General features: G+C 41.1%; 5 protein-coding genes across 8 annotated transcripts in view; 3 read left to right on the top strand and 2 right to left on the bottom strand.

Annotated features, from left to right (window-relative positions):
• Positions 1 to 1,772, top strand: part of LOC117942087 (clathrin heavy chain 1-like) — a 30,510-nt gene extending 28,738 nt beyond the window's left edge. For all 4 annotated transcript variants that reach the window (XM_034867399.1, XM_034867397.1, XM_034867398.1 and 1 more), the window contains one exon: positions 109 to 1,772. In XM_034867399.1, the coding sequence (XP_034723290.1) occupies positions 109 to 239 (131 nt within the window). In that variant the 3' untranslated portion in view covers positions 240 to 1,772. The remainder of the gene's footprint in view (positions 1 to 108) is intronic.
• Positions 1,773 to 1,883: 111 nt separating this feature from the next.
• cfap45 (cilia and flagella associated protein 45) lies at positions 1,884 to 5,762 on the bottom strand. Its single transcript, XM_034867403.1, has 12 exons — positions 5,542 to 5,762; positions 5,250 to 5,360; positions 4,863 to 4,981; positions 4,396 to 4,540; positions 4,116 to 4,286; positions 3,812 to 3,990; positions 3,496 to 3,625; positions 3,209 to 3,355; positions 2,963 to 3,076; positions 2,629 to 2,822; positions 2,179 to 2,403; positions 1,884 to 2,081 (listed from the first exon to the last, which is right to left on the bottom strand). Exons 1-12 carry the CDS (start codon positions 5,542 to 5,544, stop codon positions 2,015 to 2,017), a joined length of 1,605 nt encoding a protein of 534 aa, XP_034723294.1. The 5' UTR covers positions 5,545 to 5,762; the 3' UTR covers positions 1,884 to 2,014.
• A 1,752-nt stretch (positions 5,763 to 7,514) lies between these two features.
• slc37a4a (solute carrier family 37 member 4a) lies at positions 7,515 to 12,705 on the top strand. The gene is made up of 8 exons (XM_034867407.1): positions 7,515 to 7,962; positions 8,290 to 8,522; positions 9,251 to 9,494; positions 9,884 to 10,042; positions 10,145 to 10,230; positions 11,344 to 11,457; positions 11,581 to 11,719; positions 11,926 to 12,705. Exons 1-8 carry the CDS (start codon positions 7,797 to 7,799, stop codon positions 12,090 to 12,092), a joined length of 1,308 nt encoding a protein of 435 aa, XP_034723298.1. The 5' UTR covers positions 7,515 to 7,796; the 3' UTR covers positions 12,093 to 12,705.
• Positions 12,706 to 12,724: 19 nt separating this feature from the next.
• On the bottom strand, positions 12,725 to 14,971 carry trappc4 (trafficking protein particle complex 4). Its single transcript, XM_034867410.1, has 5 exons — positions 14,722 to 14,971; positions 14,226 to 14,400; positions 13,638 to 13,741; positions 13,057 to 13,183; positions 12,725 to 12,902 (listed from the first exon to the last, which is right to left on the bottom strand). Exons 1-5 carry the CDS (start codon positions 14,894 to 14,896, stop codon positions 12,824 to 12,826), a joined length of 660 nt encoding a protein of 219 aa, XP_034723301.1. The 5' UTR covers positions 14,897 to 14,971; the 3' UTR covers positions 12,725 to 12,823.
• A 24-nt stretch (positions 14,972 to 14,995) lies between these two features.
• Positions 14,996 to 17,711, top strand: rps25 (ribosomal protein S25). The gene is made up of 5 exons (XM_034867411.1): positions 14,996 to 15,228; positions 15,833 to 15,922; positions 16,047 to 16,230; positions 17,457 to 17,567; positions 17,651 to 17,711. The coding sequence occupies exons 1-4, from the start codon at positions 15,226 to 15,228 to the stop codon at positions 17,561 to 17,563; spliced, it is 384 nt and encodes a 127-aa protein (XP_034723302.1). The 5' UTR covers positions 14,996 to 15,225; the 3' UTR covers positions 17,564 to 17,567; positions 17,651 to 17,711.
• The last annotated feature ends 379 nt before the right edge of the window (positions 17,712 to 18,090 follow it).

Below are 18,090 nucleotides of genomic sequence, written 5' to 3'. Positions count from 1 at the left end.
AGGAGCACTCACAGATGATAATTGTGTTGCTGTTAAGGAAACATGATTTTTTTTTTTTTAACAATATGACTACGGCCATGCCCCTCACTACTAATGTTTGTGTTGCAGGCACACCCCAGCTCATGCTCACAGCAGGGCCCAACGTGGCCGTGCCTCCTCAGCAGCCCTATGGCTACGGTTACCAAGCAGCACCAGGCTACGGCCAGCCCCCACAGCCCAGCTTCGGTTATAGCATGTGAACAACCAACAACCACCCCCCCACCACCACCACCACAACTTGAACCAACACCTTCCTCCATCTGTCCTTCTCTTTTTGTGTTCCTCACCAGCTTCCCATGGTCTTCTACTCACAACAGGGGCCACACGCAAGCAACAGCCCACTCTCGTTTTGAGTACTACTTTTTTATTATGTTGTACCGTTACAAGAGAAAACATTTACCTGCATTGAAGGACTTTTATTTGTATTGTTTGGAAAGAAACTGGACCACATGTTTGTTTTTTCACATTCCATATTTATGACTACTTGTTTAGAATATTTTTTGGTGTTTGTAATTGTCATGTTTTTTTTATTGGTTTATGGTTTTTGCAGAAGTGGACTTGCTAAAGCTCAGCAACGAACCTTTGAAGTAGGTGGAGGAGCATTGGATTTTGCACTCGTGAAGAAATTAATGTAGAGAAGCTCTTACTTTTGATGTACTGAACAGCTTACATTGTCTCGTTTGTCTGTATAATGCATTTCATCGTTGTATATTCTGAGGAAAAAAGGTTACATATAATATTTGAACATATATTGCCATTTAAATGGCTATAGCTAGCAACACTAAGTAATGATAGTATATTCTGCACAGGCGTGTAGCTTTATGGAGTTTTAAATGCATACAGACGTATGTCACTGTGTGGATGAGGATGTATGTATGTGAGTGAGTGCGTGCGAGCGAGCGAGCGAGCAAGAAAGTGTGACCTGATGGTCTTAAGAATTTTAACCCCCTCTCAGCCTGTACTGGGCTATCCAATCCACCCTCTTAGGTGTTAGCTTTCCTTCATTGGCTCCATGTATTTAGGTGACCTCTTGTGCCGTGTACAGTGCTTGTGTGAGACTGTATCTGTGTATGTGCAAGGACGGGACCACGTCTACCAATCCCCAGGGCCCTTACCCCTTAACAGTACCGTGTGTGTGTGCGTGTGTGTGTGTGTGTGTGTGTGTGTGTGTGTATATATTTACTCGGAACCCTCCTTGAGCTGAGGTCCGTGTATGCCAGGTGTTGTAGTGTTTCCCTCGGTCACCATTACTTTTTTGCGTGTACGGATGTGGACATGAAGAATTGAAAACTTTTAGATGGATACCCCACCCATCTGTCCTCCACCCACTCCCCTGTCCTGTTTCCTCCTCCTTCTAATGCTTAGCAGTGAGAACAAACAAGGAGGCAGAAGAAGACAGGCTTGTGGAACTTTTGGTGTTCTAATGACAGCTTGACTAGATCAATGAACACTCCTGTAGGTTGTGTGTTTAGATGGTTATGAAGAAATTAGGTCTCATCCAATTCTTTGTCAAGAATTGTCTGAAATAAGAGCCTGTATTTACCTTGATGTACTTAACTTCCCTACATGCTTTAAGCTGTGTGTGTGTAAAGTGTCATCCTAACCCTAACATAAGTTGAATTCCTTTCTGTTGTCATGCATATTAATAATAAAGGGGATCTGTCATTGATAAGTGGAAGAATATGACTCAACTGAAAGGGAAATACTAGCCTAAATAAAAACTAAAAATTGTATCCAGTCTCCTGTGGAATCTGTCTGTGTGAGAGGAAGTAGTAATACCTCAAAAAGAAGCCAAAACACCAACTACTAAAATGTGTACAGTACATACCAATGGTCAAAAGCAATTAAAGTGCAGTAGAAACCTTTAATGATACATTCTTATAGATGTTCAAGTTACTTATTTAACATATTAGTACTTGAAACGTGTTCTTTCTGCTTAAATGAGACCACAAAAAAAAATCCGGTTGTGAGTGAGTTAGAGGGCACCGGCCCGCGCCTTCCTTTCCACTTCGCTGCAGTATTGTTCAGAGAGCCCGGTAGCCCTGCGCATTGACAAACCGGTCAGATTGATTTAGTTAAAGACAGTCCTGTCCAAAATATCAGCCACAAAAAAAGACCCTTTAACCTGCCTGTACTTACTTAAGCTCCTTCAACTTCTTCTCTTTCATCTCATCGAGGCGCACGCGCCTCTGCCGGGCATCCTCCATCAACCGCTCGGCCTCCTTGAAGATCTCTCTGCGCTTAGCTACGGCTGAGAGTTCACGCTCCTTCACCTGAGTTCGGATTACCTCGGCGTGACGGTGCGCTTTCTGACGCTGCCTCTCCTCCTCCTCCTTCTGTTTGGTGATTGCTTCCTGTTGCACCCTGTGTGGAGAAAGGTAAAAGTGGCAGTGAAAGCTAATTTGAATAAAATGGTACAGCTGAATGTAAAATTAGTATGAATAAATGGAAACTAATATTAAAGCCTTAATACTAGGTGCGTTTGAACTTGCATTGCGTACACACTGGGTTGTAAGTGGTGTTTTACTTTGACTCCAAATCTTAAGGTAATGTGATTTGATGTGAACAAATTTAAATCAAGTTTCTTACTTCAGCAGCCTTTCAAACTCTGCCTTCTCCCGGCCAGCCTCGATCGACAGGAAGTTCTCTTTGCCATGAACCTGCTCCAAGCGAGCCGCCCTCAGCATCGCTTCCTCCTTTGCTTTCTTTTCACCAAGCTCTTTCTGTTTTCTCCTCCATTCTCTATCAGTAATTTCTTGGTTCCTCCGGGCACGGAGCTCATCCTTCCAAATGCACAGACACACACAATTCCCATGAATTTCAACGGAAGGTAGGTGCCTTTAAAAAGTGATATTTAAAGTTATATTAAGTTCAGAAGGTACCACCTTTATGCTGGTGGTCAGCTGGTAGTTTTAGTCCTGACCTGCTCTGCCTTGTAGTCCTTTTCTTTTTCTTGACGGGCCCTCAGCCTAGCAATCTCCAACTCTTTCTCTTTCTTGATTCGTCTCTGCTCTGCTTCATATTCTGCCTCTCGCTCCTGCAGAGGTCGTGAAGAAAGCTTATATTTAATAATTTAATAATATTTAATATATGATATGTTGAGTCCGTTATGTAACTGAACTTAATTGGTATAAACAGTCCCTTGTTGCTGTTTGTTGTGTTTTCTGACCATTTTCTTTTGTATGTATTCCAAATCTCTAATGTCAGCCAGCTTCTCCGCCTCTCTCCGCTCCTCCTTGGCCCGCAAAGTCTCGCTATTGATACACTTGATCTCCTCCAGCAGTCGCTGCTGCTCGTCCCTCTTCTTCTCTAGGGCCTGGAAGAAGACAACCAATCAGAGAAGAGACAAACTCCAATGCAAGTACGCTGTACATGTGGTTGCATATCCCCCTGTGTGTGACTCTAAATGTTCATTTCTAGATGCTTGTGTTCAGTCTGCATGGTCTGTGTCTGCACCTTCAGGTCTTCCAGGTTCATTTTCTCTTGGTTCTCTCTTATCTGCTGTCTCTCCAGCTCTTTCATCACTTCTTGCACTTGCTTTTCCTCCAAATGTTGCCGGATCTGGTCGTAGATCTTCTGCATTCCCCTGGAATATAACACAGGCACATCACACACATGATAACTACACTAAAGCGCTTTGCTTTTACTGGTTAGAAAATGGATCTCTTTAGAAGGATGTGTTTTTTTTTTTCATCCCTACAGTGAAGTATAAGATTTTATTTTCTTTACAACTTTATGTGCAAATCAATCGATTAATGATTTTGTGTGTTACCCGATCCTCTGCTGTTTGCGCAGCTCATCAATCTGCTCCATAGTCTCCAAGGCCTTGCGGCGCTCCACTTCCATCATGGCATCCAGACGCTTCTCCTCCTCTGATAACTCTGCCTGGATCTGTTTCTTCTCCTGGATCTGGGTGTCACGAGTGGCTTGACACTGAGCACCCATAATCAGCTGGGGGGATCACATAAGCACACGCAGAAATACAAAAAATCAGCAGTACCGCCCATCTTTGACAGGTTCGCATTCAGACCCATTTTTATACGTCCATGGTCAACATGTCTACAGCTGCTTCCTACGTGGTTAAGCTCTTTGATCTCATCCTCTTGCTCCATCCTTAAGGCGTTTGCGCGCTCCACTAAGCGCTGAGCACGGTCCCGGGCCTCGCGCTCCAGCTCCGTCAGTGCCTGGTTCTCCTTACGGGACAAGTCCGCCTCATAGATTTGGCGCTTCCTTTCCTCTGCAGCTTTCTGGATGAGAGGTATGTTTAAAAAAAAAAGAGTGAAGAGAGAATTGGCTTATTGTAAATCTCCGAGTTAATGGATAATTTTGATTGAAGTTTTGATTCACGTTTCCTACAATTTCCTCCTCTTTTTTTCTGTGATACGCCTCCCTCAAGGCTTCCCTTTCCTCCTTGGTGACAACCCGGGACGTTGAGGTGATCCGCTCGAACTCAGCTGATGGTAGAATAATGGACTCTCCTGAAGGATCCTTAAAGGGGATCCTGGCACAATGACAAGTAGTGGTTTGTTATATGTGTTTTGTGTGTTTCAGTAGTGCATACTCACTGAAATGTAAGCACCTTTACAATATTGTGACATTTATTTATTTTAATCTATACATATGATATACAATAGCTCTGAATTATAGGGTTTGTTTATAAAGTTAGTATTCATTACTTGCTTAGCACAGCACCTGCTTTTAAATTAGTTGGAAATTCAAATCAGCTACTTCAATTTCCATCTATTAAAGTGTGCGTTACGCTTTTCATAACCACAGGCAAACTGGCAGACAATTTTTGGAGCTTATCAACGAGTGTTGCCTACCTGAGATTGCGAATAAGGTCCTTGGTGACGATTTGAACAACATTTTCTTCTTGGTTCTTTTGGGATGGACCCTTGGCCTTGGAGCCTGCGTTTCCACGTTTGTCTAACTGTGATGATATCTGGACAGAGTTTGTTAGCAACATCTCAAATATATGTGTGTGTGTGTGTGTGTGGGGGGGGGGGGGGGGGGGGGGGGGGGGGGGGGGGGGGTAGAGGAAGATGAGTTATATGCTCCTGTACTACCACACATGCAATTTTAGTTACACCATAGCCATGAACTGATGCTATAAGGCCAGGAAAATTAGCAAGTGATGTCATTAGAAATGTGAAATACGTAGCAGTTTCGTTGTCTAGGGTCGGTTACAGCATGTAACGTGCCACAATCACCGGTTTTGGGCTCCCAAACAGTGTTTCATCCACCTGAGAGGTTGGGGCTCGGATACGGTACCGGCGGGTGTCCGAGCTGCTCCTGGAACTCGTGGAGCTGGATCCCAGTCTCTACAGGGAGTAACATTAGTTGGCTACGGGTTAAAGCATAACCGTTCCCATTTAATTACAACGTCTCCTAAATTGAGACTCCTTTGAAAACTAGGATTTAGCAACTGACGTTATAGCATACAGGTTATGATGAGTGGCATTGCTACTTATTTTAAACATAAAGTTAACGTATGCTACTTACCATGGTCCTCGGTTATTAGCTAGTGTCCAGAGCAAAGAAGAATAAATTAACGTTTTAGCTAGTTTGTTGTAGGTTCAAAAGACTAATAATACGAGCTAAATGTTTTGTTATATCTAAATGTCGCTAGCTTACTCATAAACTTGACAACTTCTTGACATCAGTTTTGGAAATGTTTGTTGTCTGTTGCCACGGGAACAAATGTGTCACTTTGCGAAGAGTGAAGATGGGAGTTGCGCATGCGTCACTTTGCTACAAGTAGCCTACAAGATGCTATCGAGAGACTTCTGTAATGTCAACACAGTAAAAATGGACCTACTTAACGAAGTCCGTTCACTGCTGGCTGCAATAGCAATCAAACACAACAAAGGCTGTCAGTTGAATGGCGTTTTGAGCTAACGTTAGCAATCAAACAATCATAGATAGTTAAAACGTTTTTGAAATGATTCCCATCTTCTGTTATTGTTTGTAATGCGAAAAGTTTATTATTAAATGGATTTCACAAATGTGTGAACTCTGCGCTCGACTTACATCGGGGAATGACAGCGTGCTTCACCTAGCTAACGTAACACCTGCATTAAGCTAGCTAGCTAGCTAGCTAGCCAACACCCGAGTATCTTTGCTAACACTGACATTAGTGCACCTTTGAGTTGACGTTAGTAACGGTGTGCTTGTAACCAACACATAGATATCTATGGTAACCAGACTGAAACCCGCATTGATTTTCAAGTACTAGCTAGCTAGCAAGCTAACTAACGTTACTTTGAGAGGCGGAAGTTTAACACTTTGATGCACAAAGTAGGCTACACAGGTTACATTTAGTTACTAACTAACTTGTGTAACGTTATTTAAGTATTTATTGAATGGTCTTCAATTCAATTTTATTTATAGTATCAATTCATACCAAGAGTTTTTGCAAGACACTTTACAGATAGAGTAGCTAGGTCAAGACTACACTTTATAATTTACAAATGCCAAACAATTCCAGTAACTCCCTCAAGGAAACTTTCTATTAGGGAGAAACACCGGTGGTGAGGAAAACTTCCTTTTAGGGAGAAACATCGGAAAGGCCCAGGCTCTTGGTAGGCGGTGTCTGACGGTGCCTGTTGTGGTATTTAAGGTCAGAAATAAAGAATATGGTACTATAACTACAAATAGTAGTTGTAGGAGTTAATGGCATAGCAGGGCACTGCAGGGTGTAGCAGGGCACTACATAATGCTGAGGTGGAAACTTTACACCGGCTTTATGAATATAAAGCAAGCTCCAGAGCCATAGAGAGAGCATGAATTTCTCTATCACTCTGGGTAGCTCTACCATGGATGTATGCCTTGATATGAACCACAGCTGTAGCAAAGACTAGAAAAAAAAGAGAAATAGGCTACAGTGAAATTTAACTTAACGTTATTTTTGCAATAACTTCCAACAGGAAAACAACTGGGAGGTGAATAAGTTTCCTTTTGCACACAAAAGAGGAGGTGGACATGAGGTATCAGAGTGATTTTCTTCCACAATTGTTTTTGTAGAATATGTAGCTATGCCTCACATGTTTATATTCCATCTACGGTAAAGTATGAACGATTATAAATGTAATGTTGGAGCTTTACTTGAACTTAAAGATAGATACACATTTTATTCATGTTTACAGTTATATTTAATGCCTTATTTACATTGACTTGAACATAAAAATTCACAATTACTACTTTTTTTGCAATTTTGACCTCATTTTGTACATACTATTTCTGTCTGATAGGTTTTTTGCTGTTGAAGATCACCACACACCCTCAGAGGATCCTCCCCCTGGTCTGCTTTAACTATTGGACTCCACAGTAAATCATTTACCACATCAATCTGAGGACTCTTTCCATAACATCCTCAGATTAACAATCAGCAACATATGAGAATAACACACCAGAGCATTGTTCAAATAGAAGATCCCTTTTTTATATAAATAGGTGCCTAAAAAAAATAAGATCATACACAACCTCGATGTCACAAATTGATTAATTTCCTTTTCTGTCCCCTCTGGCCGACCTGCAGCACATGGTAATAACCCAGATTAAATCTGCTCCAGGGCAGAGAAGTTGACCATTAACCTCCCCTACTGATTGTGTGCACATCTCTACTTGTAAGCAGCTGATTCTATACAGTGGATCCTGTAGCAAAGTTCGCTGTCACAGGCAGCAGAAGTCTGTCAAACGACAGGAGCTTGCTCCTTCCTCTGGATTTCTACTCTGTTCTCCCAGTTTTTGCCATTTATATGAGTAAATCTGCAGCCATGGCTACAGCAAGTTATGGATACTACCGAGGCACTATATTTCTGGCCATGTTCGTAGGCTACACACTTTACTACTTTAACAGAAAGACTTTCTCCTTTGTGATGCCTTCTCTAATGCAAGAAATAAAGATGGATAAGGATGACCTGGGTAGGAGACTCTTGATTTTGCATTTACTTGATTGTCGTGTTTGGCACATTTTATACAAAAGAAGGCACGTAAATAAAAACTAATGCTGTTACAGTACATAGGTAGCATTTTTTATTATACCTTTGTTTTTTTCTTGAAATTTGTAAAAATCTAAAGCTGGATGATTTTCTAAGCCCCATGACATATTGGAACATTCCACATTACAGGTACACTTCTAACATGCATCATGTATTAGCTGTGTGCCAGAGATATTTCGGACAACAACACTTGCAAGAAGTATTATCTGTTCTGTGTAATCTCCTCTTCTTCTGCCCTCCATTTGTTCAGGCATGATCACCAGCAGTCAGTCTTTGGCCTATGCTATCAGTAAGTTCATCAGTGGCGTGCTTTCAGACCAGATCAGCGCCCGATGGCTCTTCTCTATTGGCCTGTGCTTGGTGGGAGGCATCAATGTGGTTTTCTCCTGGTCCTCCACTGTTGCTGTCTTCTCTGCCCTGTGGTTTGTCAACGGCCTGGGCCAGGGACTCGGCTGGCCTCCCTGTGGCAGAGTGCTGCGCAAGGTACAGAGTCCAAGCCAGTATATCAGTGCTGCAATATTAGTGACATCAGATTCAAAATGTTTATTTTTCTTTCTTGTATTTTTAAGATCAGATAGGCACCATACTACAACTAATGATTAACTGAGCTGGGTTTATTTATAGGTAGAAACACAATTCAAATTAGATATATGCAGAGCACAAAATAAGGAATAAAATGTGTTATTTATTAGGAAATGTAACAATCAAGCTCTCAGATAATCCTCATTAGGATTGTTTGGGACCAGGGAAAAAAATCCCACCACTGTTGAACCATTTTATTTAAATGTTGATAAATCCTGATTTGGATTTTGGCAGAAAATCCAGTGTTGATGTAGGACCCCATTGCTTATAGTAAGATGCCAACTCAAATATGTTTTTGGTATCTTTAAATGAAACAATTTGCTTGACCTCAATACAGTTTCAGCATACCTCAATATTCACAAGTGCATGTTTACAATGCATTAAGCCCTAAGAGATGAAACCGGTGTCATAACGTATGAGTGAAAAGTTCCTCCTTCCCATGTTTGACCTCACTAATTTGTAGCTATCATGCAACTGTCAAATGACCACCTTTCAGTTAGTACCTGCTGTCAATTCAGAACCCTGCACTCGTTCAATTATTCCATTTCACCAGTATTTTAAAGGCAAGAAAATGGGACTTCTTATCAACTCATAATTTTAAACCATTATTTCTTCTTCACCGCTGTCAGTGGTTTGAGCCCTCACAGTTCGGGACATGGTGGGCGATTCTGTCCTGCAGCATGAATCTGGCTGGCAGCTTGGGCCCCATTATTGCCACAGTGCTGACCCAGAGTTACAGTTGGAGGACAATACTGTCGGTATCTGGAATGATTTGTGTGGTGACCTCGTTTTTCTGCCTGCTGCTCATCAAGAATGAGCCCAACGAGGTGGGGCTGCCCAACATAGAGGCAACATCCAAGAAGAGCAAAGGAGGTGAGACTGACTCTTACTGAATGATTCATGATAATTCTTCAGTCTGATAACAACTACAATTTTTTTTGTCACTAGCCTTTCTCTGACTGTGACTTATATTTGTTTAAATTTAGACAATACTCTGTTAACATATACAGTAGCTGTGCAGTGTCTAGATGTCTGTGTGTGTTTTTGCATGTATTGTGTATGTGTTGTGTGACTAAAGGTCAGTGACTCGTGGACTCTGCACTCAGTCTGCCCCTCACATGCCAAGTGTGTGAGCTGTGTCTGGTTCACGCGCAGGCAAAGTGAGAAATAGCATTAGTCCGATTAGAGGCAGCGATCCTTCCCATGCCCACATCAATATAATAATACTCTTCTTCATCATCTTCTGCCTGCATTCTGTTCAGGATCCTCCAGTACTTTAAGCACCCTGTCCGAGTTTCTGCTGTCACCTTACCTGTGGCTGTTATCTATGTCCTACCTGGTGGTGTTCGGGGTGAAGACGGCTTGCACCGACTGGGGCCAGCTGTTTCTCATTCAGGACAAGGGCCAGTCTCCACTTATGGGTATAGAAAAATTGGGGACACCTTCAATTACTGTTTTCAGATATGCTTAGAGTTCACTTTTGTCTGCTTATTTCTTGTAAGTCACTATATTCTTCTTCATAGGTAGCTCATACATGAGTGCCCTGGAGGTTGGAGGCCTGTTTGGCAGTCTCGCAGCAGGTTACCTCTCTGACAAAGCGGTGGCCAAAGTGAGTTTGCATATATTACACATATACAATATTTTAAATATTGTTTGTCATGCATCTTTGATTATTACTGTTTCCCCAAATGGTCAAGCTCATCCTACCTCAGCCTCTGTTGTTTTTTTTTTTTATTTGGGAAATCATATGGGTGTTCTATAAGTACACATGCTGCCCTAAGGGGTCCGTTCTGGTTATTTATTTGTGCAAATCTGCCTCCACAATCAGGTATTTGCACCAGAACTGACTTTACCATTTAGCCAATGTATTCCCTGCAAAGATAATACGCAGTGGTAATGTTTGCCACATAAGTGGCCGAAATAAGCAGCCAGTGGATGTGGATCAAGCGGAAAGACCCTAGTTGGGCTCAAAGAGCATCAATATGACCCGTTCACTGATTCTCCCCCCACCCCATACCCCACTTGAGAGCGCAACTACATTCTTTCTTTCTTTTTTTACTATTGGGCATGGGACACAAGCTCAGGCTTGATCACCCTGTAGCTGGCCACCTTTTATGAGGGTGTCTAGTGTTTAAAGGCCGAAACACCTTCTGATTTAAAGGTACACCACTGATGGTGTGTCCCGAAATTTACAACTTTCCACATCTAAAATTCAGCTCTCATGCCACTCTCAACATCAAGGCATACCTCATGTGCAAACCATCTATTGGCACAATGGACAGTTTACCATCATGTCCCGTGTTTGATAATTCATGGAGGTAGTGTACATGTCAGGGACGTTCATAACTAAATCACAACACATTGATATTCCGTCATATTTCTACAATATAACTTCTTGTCTGTTGTTGTTTAAGATGCATCAGCTGCTCTTTGTTACTCCTGAGCCTACACAATAATATATACAGTCATATCTGTGACTGATTAGCAGAGGTGCACTGTGTCTGTGAAAAGGGTGACATGTTCACTGTCACCCAGTACACACACGGTAAAAATGTCAATATATTGTACGGAACTAATTTGCACATTTCAAGTCTTAGATGCCTCACGGCCCTAGATATGACAGTATATTTTCTTGGGTTTTTGGTTTCCATTTTATGACTGACTGGAATATTGTAACAATAGAAACCAGTAAAACCTACTTCTCTTTACATATTTTGTGCAGCAAGGCATGAGAATATATGGCAATCCCCGTCATTTCATCCTGATCTGCATGATGGCTGGAATGTCTGCGTCCATGTACCTGTTCAGAGTCACAGTAACTGCTGACAGCTCAAAGGTATCGGTTCTAACACTGATGTCCCATTAAACAAAAATGTATTACTAAGAGATTATTCAATGCAGCACACTGCATGTCAGACTTTGTCATGCTCATGGCTGTGCCACTCATTTGTACTTTCAGGTGTGGATACTCAGCTTGGGTGCTGCTTTTGGTTTCTCCTCTTACGGACCAATAGCGTTATTTGGAGTTATAGCCAATGAGAGCGCCCCATCTAACTACTGTGGGACATCACATGCCATTGTTGCCCTGATGGCAAACGGTAAGTTGATTGGTTTTCATTTCAGAATGATCACATTGTGGATCCACTATACATATGGAGCCTGACATACAGCTGTTACTGCTAATTTCCTTTAATAGTTTAATAGTTGCTTCTTTATTAGTTTTATTTGGTTTAGTTTATATATTGTAAGATGCACTTTTAATATTCTAATCTTTGAAAAATGTATCCATTTGTGTTCTCCTCAGTCGGTGGCTTCCTGTCTGGACTACCATTCAGCACCATTGCCAAGCACTACGACTGGGAAACAGCCTTCTGGGTAGCAGAGGTCACCTGTACCATCACCACTGTTGGATTCTTCCTGCTGCGCAACGTCCAAACCAAGATGGGTCACGTGTCCAAGAAGGCTAACTAAAACATTATTACCCCTCATCCTCTGCACCCAGAGGATACTATGAGCCATCACTGTATTTTTTGATTTTTATTTTATACCACAGTATTTTCTGTCTTACAGGACATAAACATAAATTAAGCTCAAATGAGTTGAATGCTTTTTCTTCAAAAACCTTTTTTGGAAGGTGTTAAGCTACATACAGTATTCACAGTATGTAAAACATGGCCCCAATAAGTAAATGCCTTTACATTATATATATTATGTAATGAATTGTGGCGAAAACAAAACTAGAATAAGTTTTCTCGCCAAAGGCCACTGCAGTATTACATTGATAAGAGCATAAAACTAGAACCTGGTTTAGAAACTAGTATATAATACAATATCTGTTCAAATGAATTGATATACAAGATGTACACAACTTTTGTTTGGTAGGCAAAATGTGTATTCTTTCTTATGAGAAAAGTCAAAGGCTTGAGTAAATGATACTTTTTTTTTTTCAGCCACATTCATAGTTTATGCTCAATGCCCAAAAGAGTATAGTGAGGACACTCACTGATTCCTTATATATTCAGCCAAAAGACATATGAAACGTTTAAAGACAGTATGGTATTTAATCTTCAAGTATTTACAAAAACATTGTAAACATTGCCCCTCCCCCACCACCATCAACTAAACTTAGACCACCTTCATTTGAAATCTGTGAATCTGTTGTGGTTAGAAATCATAGCACCTTCTATCTAGTCTTCTCTAGCTCAAGACCCAGCTCCAAAGTTGCCAGCTTTCTCAGCAATCTCCAGTGCACCCTTCAGATTCTGGTCGAACAGTTCACACCTGCAAATCAAAAATGTACAGTGATAGCAGAGTGTTAAACATTTGACACTTTATATGTAATCTGAAATGTAACAAGTACTACATTTTAATTTTAGGACAGATTAAAAAAACACCACAGATTGAGAGGAAACATCATCCTGATTCTTTCTATTACCTGATTGGCATTTCCAGAGAATAAAACGGGTTCTTGAGGGCAAAATCTGAATAGATCTCATAAATCTTCCTCAATAGGGCATCGATACCAGATTGTCGAGGGTCCGCCAGCACAATGAACTTTATCCCTGAAAGAACAAAAGAATGAGAAATACATCAGTTTAATACTGCCCGACATACAATTTATTTATGTTATTTATTTGATTAGGACAATGCACATTAATGAACATTTCTGTAAATGCGCCAGTGCTAGCCAATTGGCTATTTTTTAACTGTAGTCCTACCTAGGATGCATGTCTTTTATGTTGGGAAGAAACCGGAGCACCCGGAGGAAACTCACGCAAACACAGGGAGAACATACAAATCCACACAGAAAGGCCCGGAACGACCTGAATTTGAACCAGGAACCTTCTTGCTGTGAGGCAGAAGTGCTAACCACTTAGCCACCGTGCTGCCTATAGGTGAATTTGTCATTTTTTGGTAAATGGAACGCAATATCACAACCTGCTTTTTTCCCCCTAATATTGGCTTATTGCATGGGTCTTTGTTTCACCTACAGTAAAACTCACTTACACTACTGACCTGTGAGAGTCTGGAAGCAGTGAAGTTTGAAGACGTCTGTTTCTAGCATCTCAATCCCCGAACTGCCAACTTCAGGAGACAGCTGTGAACCTATAGCAAACAACCTGGGTAGCAACAAAAAAATAGCCAATTTAATGCTTGGGACCAGAATAAGTAAATGCATATCCAAATGACTGAACCACATAAGGCTAATGCTTCACAAAATGGTAGGCTATTACTGTGAAACTAGCAGTAGGTTTAAACATGGAGCTTAGCACAGGTGAAGTACTTTGGGGGAGGGACGCAGATGCATGTAATTAAACTGAATAAAGCCATTTTTCCTTAATTCAAATGTGCACAAGCTTAAAATGACATTTATAGAGATTAATCAATGTGTCTTTACAGCATCGCATTACTGTACACTGCGTGGAATGGTATATTGGTTCCAGTTAGTAGAAAGTAGCACTAAAATTGGACTGGTACTCATTGTTGGCAGAGCCCTAAGTTTGTGTATCAGATGGTGTCAGGGTAGAAAAAGACAGATGTGTTTGTCCCTAGTTAGAAACATATCAGACCCAGAGCTGCATGTGAAACATGGATATAACTTACGAGTGGAACATGGATGCCAGCATCAGCTTCTCATTGGAGCTCAGGCGTGCCCGTCCAAAGCGAATAGACACTGGGTAATTTGATGGGTCCTTTAAATATTCAAGGGTGTCCTTTCCGTCTGCTGTGTTTTTGCCAAGCACATCAACTCCATTGATGGACAGTACTGCATGGCCCACTGGAGAATGACAACACGATACAGTTTAGAATCATACTTTGAGAAGTAACGCAGCCTAATGATGAAATACTACAGAAAATACTAACGCATTATCACATATGTACAACAAAGCTACTTTCCATGTAAAATGAATCATGCAGACAGAGAGACAGAGTAGGGACATTTTAGCAAATCATTAGGAAACTAATTAACTGCTATCTAATCTAGCGCTTGGTATAGATGACTGGTTCATTTATTACAACATTTACGTGATTTGTTTAAGTTTTAAGTCTTGGGAGACGGTAGCTAGCGAAATGAACTGACGTAACGTTAAAACATTACCTCTAATTCCGTCCCGTTGTCCAAACGATACGACGACCTTTTCATCGTGGTGCTTCAGCACTAAATCTAAAGGATAGCTAAATGTTTTCTCGGCCTCCGCTCTGGGGACATAATTGTCATATTGGTAAATTAAACCTCCAGCCTTGTTCACCACATACACACTAAAGATCACCATCTTGGTAACGTCCTGCCCAGCTGACAAACGTGTCACGTGACCTGAACGTGTCAAAATTACGACATTAAAAATCCGAATGATTTCATTCTTTGCTAGTTTTGCTTTTTGATTATTATTTTTTTATCTACATGTTGATTTCAAACATACTGATATAAGTGCTATGCAGCAGTTTGGTGAGCCTCTAAAAATTCACAAAATTATTTAAGACGACAAAACACGGAAAAACTCAGTTTCCCAGTCCTCCCTAGTCTATTTCCGCACATACGGGTTGCCTAAGCGGCTCTCGCACGGGTGAACTTCCTTTCGCTCCGACATCTTGACGAGGAAACATGGTGAGGGCAGTTATTACGCGTTTTGTTGAAACAAAAGCCATGTTTCTATTACTTATGTCGAGTTATAATTATTCGGATTAACTGACGATAGTAATGGGCTTTCCTACGCTGTGTCAAAAGTGGGTGGATGAATAAGACGTTATAGTTCACTCATTAAGCGGCTGCTGGCTAGTTAGCTCCACCATGCTTTAATGCTAGCTACACAGGTTAACGTTACAGACAGTGAGCACAACAATTCCGCATAAATAACCATGAATGTACACATGACGCGTAACATTCATGGCCTACTAGCTAGCTAACGTTACAAGAGTAAGTTTATTTTAACAATGACTGTAACCAATGCTAATCGTAATGCTTAAAACGTTTTGTGAGGATGCAGACAAGGCCAACCCATGCCGTCCAGCCGCGATAAACTCAGGCTATCGCTATTGTCAATCAACCTGGGTTTTCAACATACCATTAACGTTACTGCAAAAGCATGCTTATACTTACATACATTAACGTTGAAACTTGTATTGACGTGTCCCACATGTAGTAGCCCCAGTCTGAGTGTCAGACGGTGACACTATGTAAAGGGTTATAACTTCTTGTCTTCCGTTTTCAGCCTCCCAAACAGGATAAGAAGAAGGACTCTGGGAAGTCCAAGAAGGACAAGGACCCAGTCAACAAGTCCGGAGGCAAAGCCAAGAAGAAGGTAAGCAGTGGTTTATCATCCAGAATTTGCCTTTCATGTATGTGTTGTGCTGAATCCTTTAGGACCAAGTGCACTAAAAAAAGCTTTACTAATCATAGCAACAATATTCTGTGATTCTGAGCAGAAGTGGTCCAAGGGAAAAGTAAGGGATAAGCTCAACAACCTGGTCCTCTTCGACAAGGCAACCTACGAAAAGTTGTACAAAGAAGTCCCGAACTACAAACTCATCACCCCCGCAGTTGTGTCTGAGAGGCTGAAGATCCGTGGCTCCCTGGCCAGGAACGCCCTTCAGGAGCTGCTTGGCAAAGGTGAATTTGCCTGCTCCATAGGAGGCTGTGGGTGCAAAAGAACTGCATCCAAAATCACATGTGTTTGTGTTAACATGTTGAGAGATGGTCTTGATAGGTTGCCACTGGCCAAAGTGTGGTTTGCACCTACCACACGTCTTTGAGTTGTGTATACGCTTGGTTTTGCTTGAGATAAAAATGTATATGGATGTTTAATTTGCCACACTTAAGCATTTTTTTTGGGTGGGAGTGTAGTTTATCCAAAAGGGCAGTACAATATGTCCACAAATATTTACAAGACATGTTTTATCACCTTGTAAAAGTGAATCCAGCGGAAAAGTTAATTGAGATTAGAATAGAAGCTTTGCCGTTGAGTTCTCATCTACCAGAATACATCTTGTCATTAGAGGTGGAGATAGTTCTAACCGCAGCAATAACATGTTCTGCACCTACAACGTTGCAATGCTACATTAAGGTCATTCTATCTGTGTCCGAGTCATCAGCACTGCACATAACATTTATATAAGCTCACCCTACATATCCATGCTTAAGTGTTTTTCACATCAATATTTAAAGTGTAAATTGCTAGATGAAAGCAAGAAGTATAAAAGTGAATGCTACTTCATAAAGTTATAGTAAGTACATGCATCCCACCAGATGTCACGCAAACTTGACATCTGATATCTAATGGTGAAATTGCATCAGTGTCTGTCTATATGCTACCTTTCAACAAAGAACAGTTTGCCAAGTGTTTGCTTTGTTTTTTAAATTGAATTGCAAAAAGAATTGAAGTAGGAACTTGGAAAAAATAGGATTACCTTTTCATATTTCAGTGACATCTCATTGGCACACGAATAGGCTACAGCAATGACACTTGAAACATTCTCTTTATTATTACTGGTGCAAAAATTAATTTGTTCTTGAACTGCATGAGTTTGTTTCTCTGTCATGTCGAAAGGCTGTGGTCATACAGATTTTTGAGATGCAATGTCTGGTTACACTGCGTAGCTGAAATGCATATACTTGTTTTTACACCTGCTCTATAATATGAGTATGCAAATAGCTCAGATCTTTTAACTCAGTGAAGTGTCAAAATGCCTCAGGTTCACAGACATTTTAAATGATCTGTTACACAGGTTTACTGGTCAAATGAGTTTCAGTGCAAGATAACTAAAATAAGTTAACATGAGATGATTGTGTGAAAAAATGAGATTATGCTCACAGAATATGGTCCTGTTGTCTTCCAGGGATGATCAAACTGGTGTCCAAACACAGAGCCCAGCTGATATACACACGTAACACCAAGGGTGGAGATGAGGAGGCGGCAGCAGACAAAGCAGCAGAGAAAGCATGATGAGGTACAACAGAAACTGTACATCTGCCAGAGTTTTTCTTTGTGTTTGCAGCATCCACTGACCTGCAGCTTTTTATGTCTTTTCAGGTTCTCCTGTTTCCTCTGAGCCGTTTGTAATAAAAGGTGAATAAAAACTGTAAAGACAAAATCACAGCTGTGTATTTGTTTACTGTTCATGTGTCAGTAACTGGATTACCTGCTGGTTTGGTCATTTATACAACGTGACCAAATGTGAAAAGTCCAGTGGTCAAACACAGCCCTGGCTCTGCAAACGGGAAAACAAAGTTGCTCACGACACTATTCCGTTGGTGCTTGCGCACAGGACGGGAGTAGATCTGGTATAAAATAAAGTTATATTGCATGCCTTTGCACTAGTCCAAGGTACTGGCTTGCTTAATGTTAAAATAATGAGTTAACTGCAAAGAACTGATAAAGAATGGTAAAAACCAGAGGATGCGCTACTTGGAACTACACAACAGGTGTTCATGTAAACAAACTGCAGCTAGCTACAATGGGGGGGGGGGGGG

This window comes from Etheostoma cragini, chromosome 3 (genome assembly GCF_013103735.1).
Source record: "Etheostoma cragini isolate CJK2018 chromosome 3, CSU_Ecrag_1.0, whole genome shotgun sequence".
In the NCBI taxonomy this organism is placed as follows: Eukaryota; Metazoa; Chordata; class Actinopteri; order Perciformes; family Percidae; genus Etheostoma; species Etheostoma cragini.
The sequence above is the reverse complement of the archived record's forward strand: the minus strand, read 5'-3'. Positions and strand labels throughout refer to the sequence as shown.

Coding starts and splice junctions, on each gene's coding strand:
- cfap45 (XM_034867403.1), bottom strand. Junction 4,541..4,862: donor GACCTTATTCGCAATCTCAG/GTAGGCAACACT, acceptor TCATTGTGCCAG/GATCCCCTTTAAGGATCCTT. Junction 4,287..4,395: donor GAAAAAAAGAGGAGGAAATT/GTAGGAAACGTG, acceptor CCTCTCATCCAG/AAAGCTGCAGAGGAAAGGAA.
- slc37a4a (XM_034867407.1), top strand. CDS start 7,797: ATGAGTAAATCTGCAGCCATGGCTACAGCAAGTTATGGATACTACCGA. Junction 9,495..9,883: donor ATCCAAGAAGAGCAAAGGAG/GTGAGACTGACT, acceptor CATTCTGTTCAG/GATCCTCCAGTACTTTAAGC. Junction 11,720..11,925: donor TGTTGCCCTGATGGCAAACG/GTAAGTTGATTG, acceptor TGTTCTCCTCAG/TCGGTGGCTTCCTGTCTGGA.
- trappc4 (XM_034867410.1), bottom strand. CDS start 14,896: ATGGTGATCTTTAGTGTGTATGTGGTGAACAAGGCTGGAGGTTTAATT. Junction 13,184..13,637: donor CTGCTTCCAGACTCTCACAG/GTCAGTAGTGTA, acceptor TTGTTCTTTCAG/GGATAAAGTTCATTGTGCTG. Junction 12,903..13,056: donor TCTCTGGAAATGCCAATCAG/GTAATAGAAAGA, acceptor TTTGATTTGCAG/GTGTGAACTGTTCGACCAGA.
- rps25 (XM_034867411.1), top strand. Junction 15,923..16,046: donor GAGGCAAAGCCAAGAAGAAG/GTAAGCAGTGGT, acceptor GATTCTGAGCAG/AAGTGGTCCAAGGGAAAAGT. Junction 16,231..17,456: donor TCAGGAGCTGCTTGGCAAAG/GTGAATTTGCCT, acceptor GTTGTCTTCCAG/GGATGATCAAACTGGTGTCC.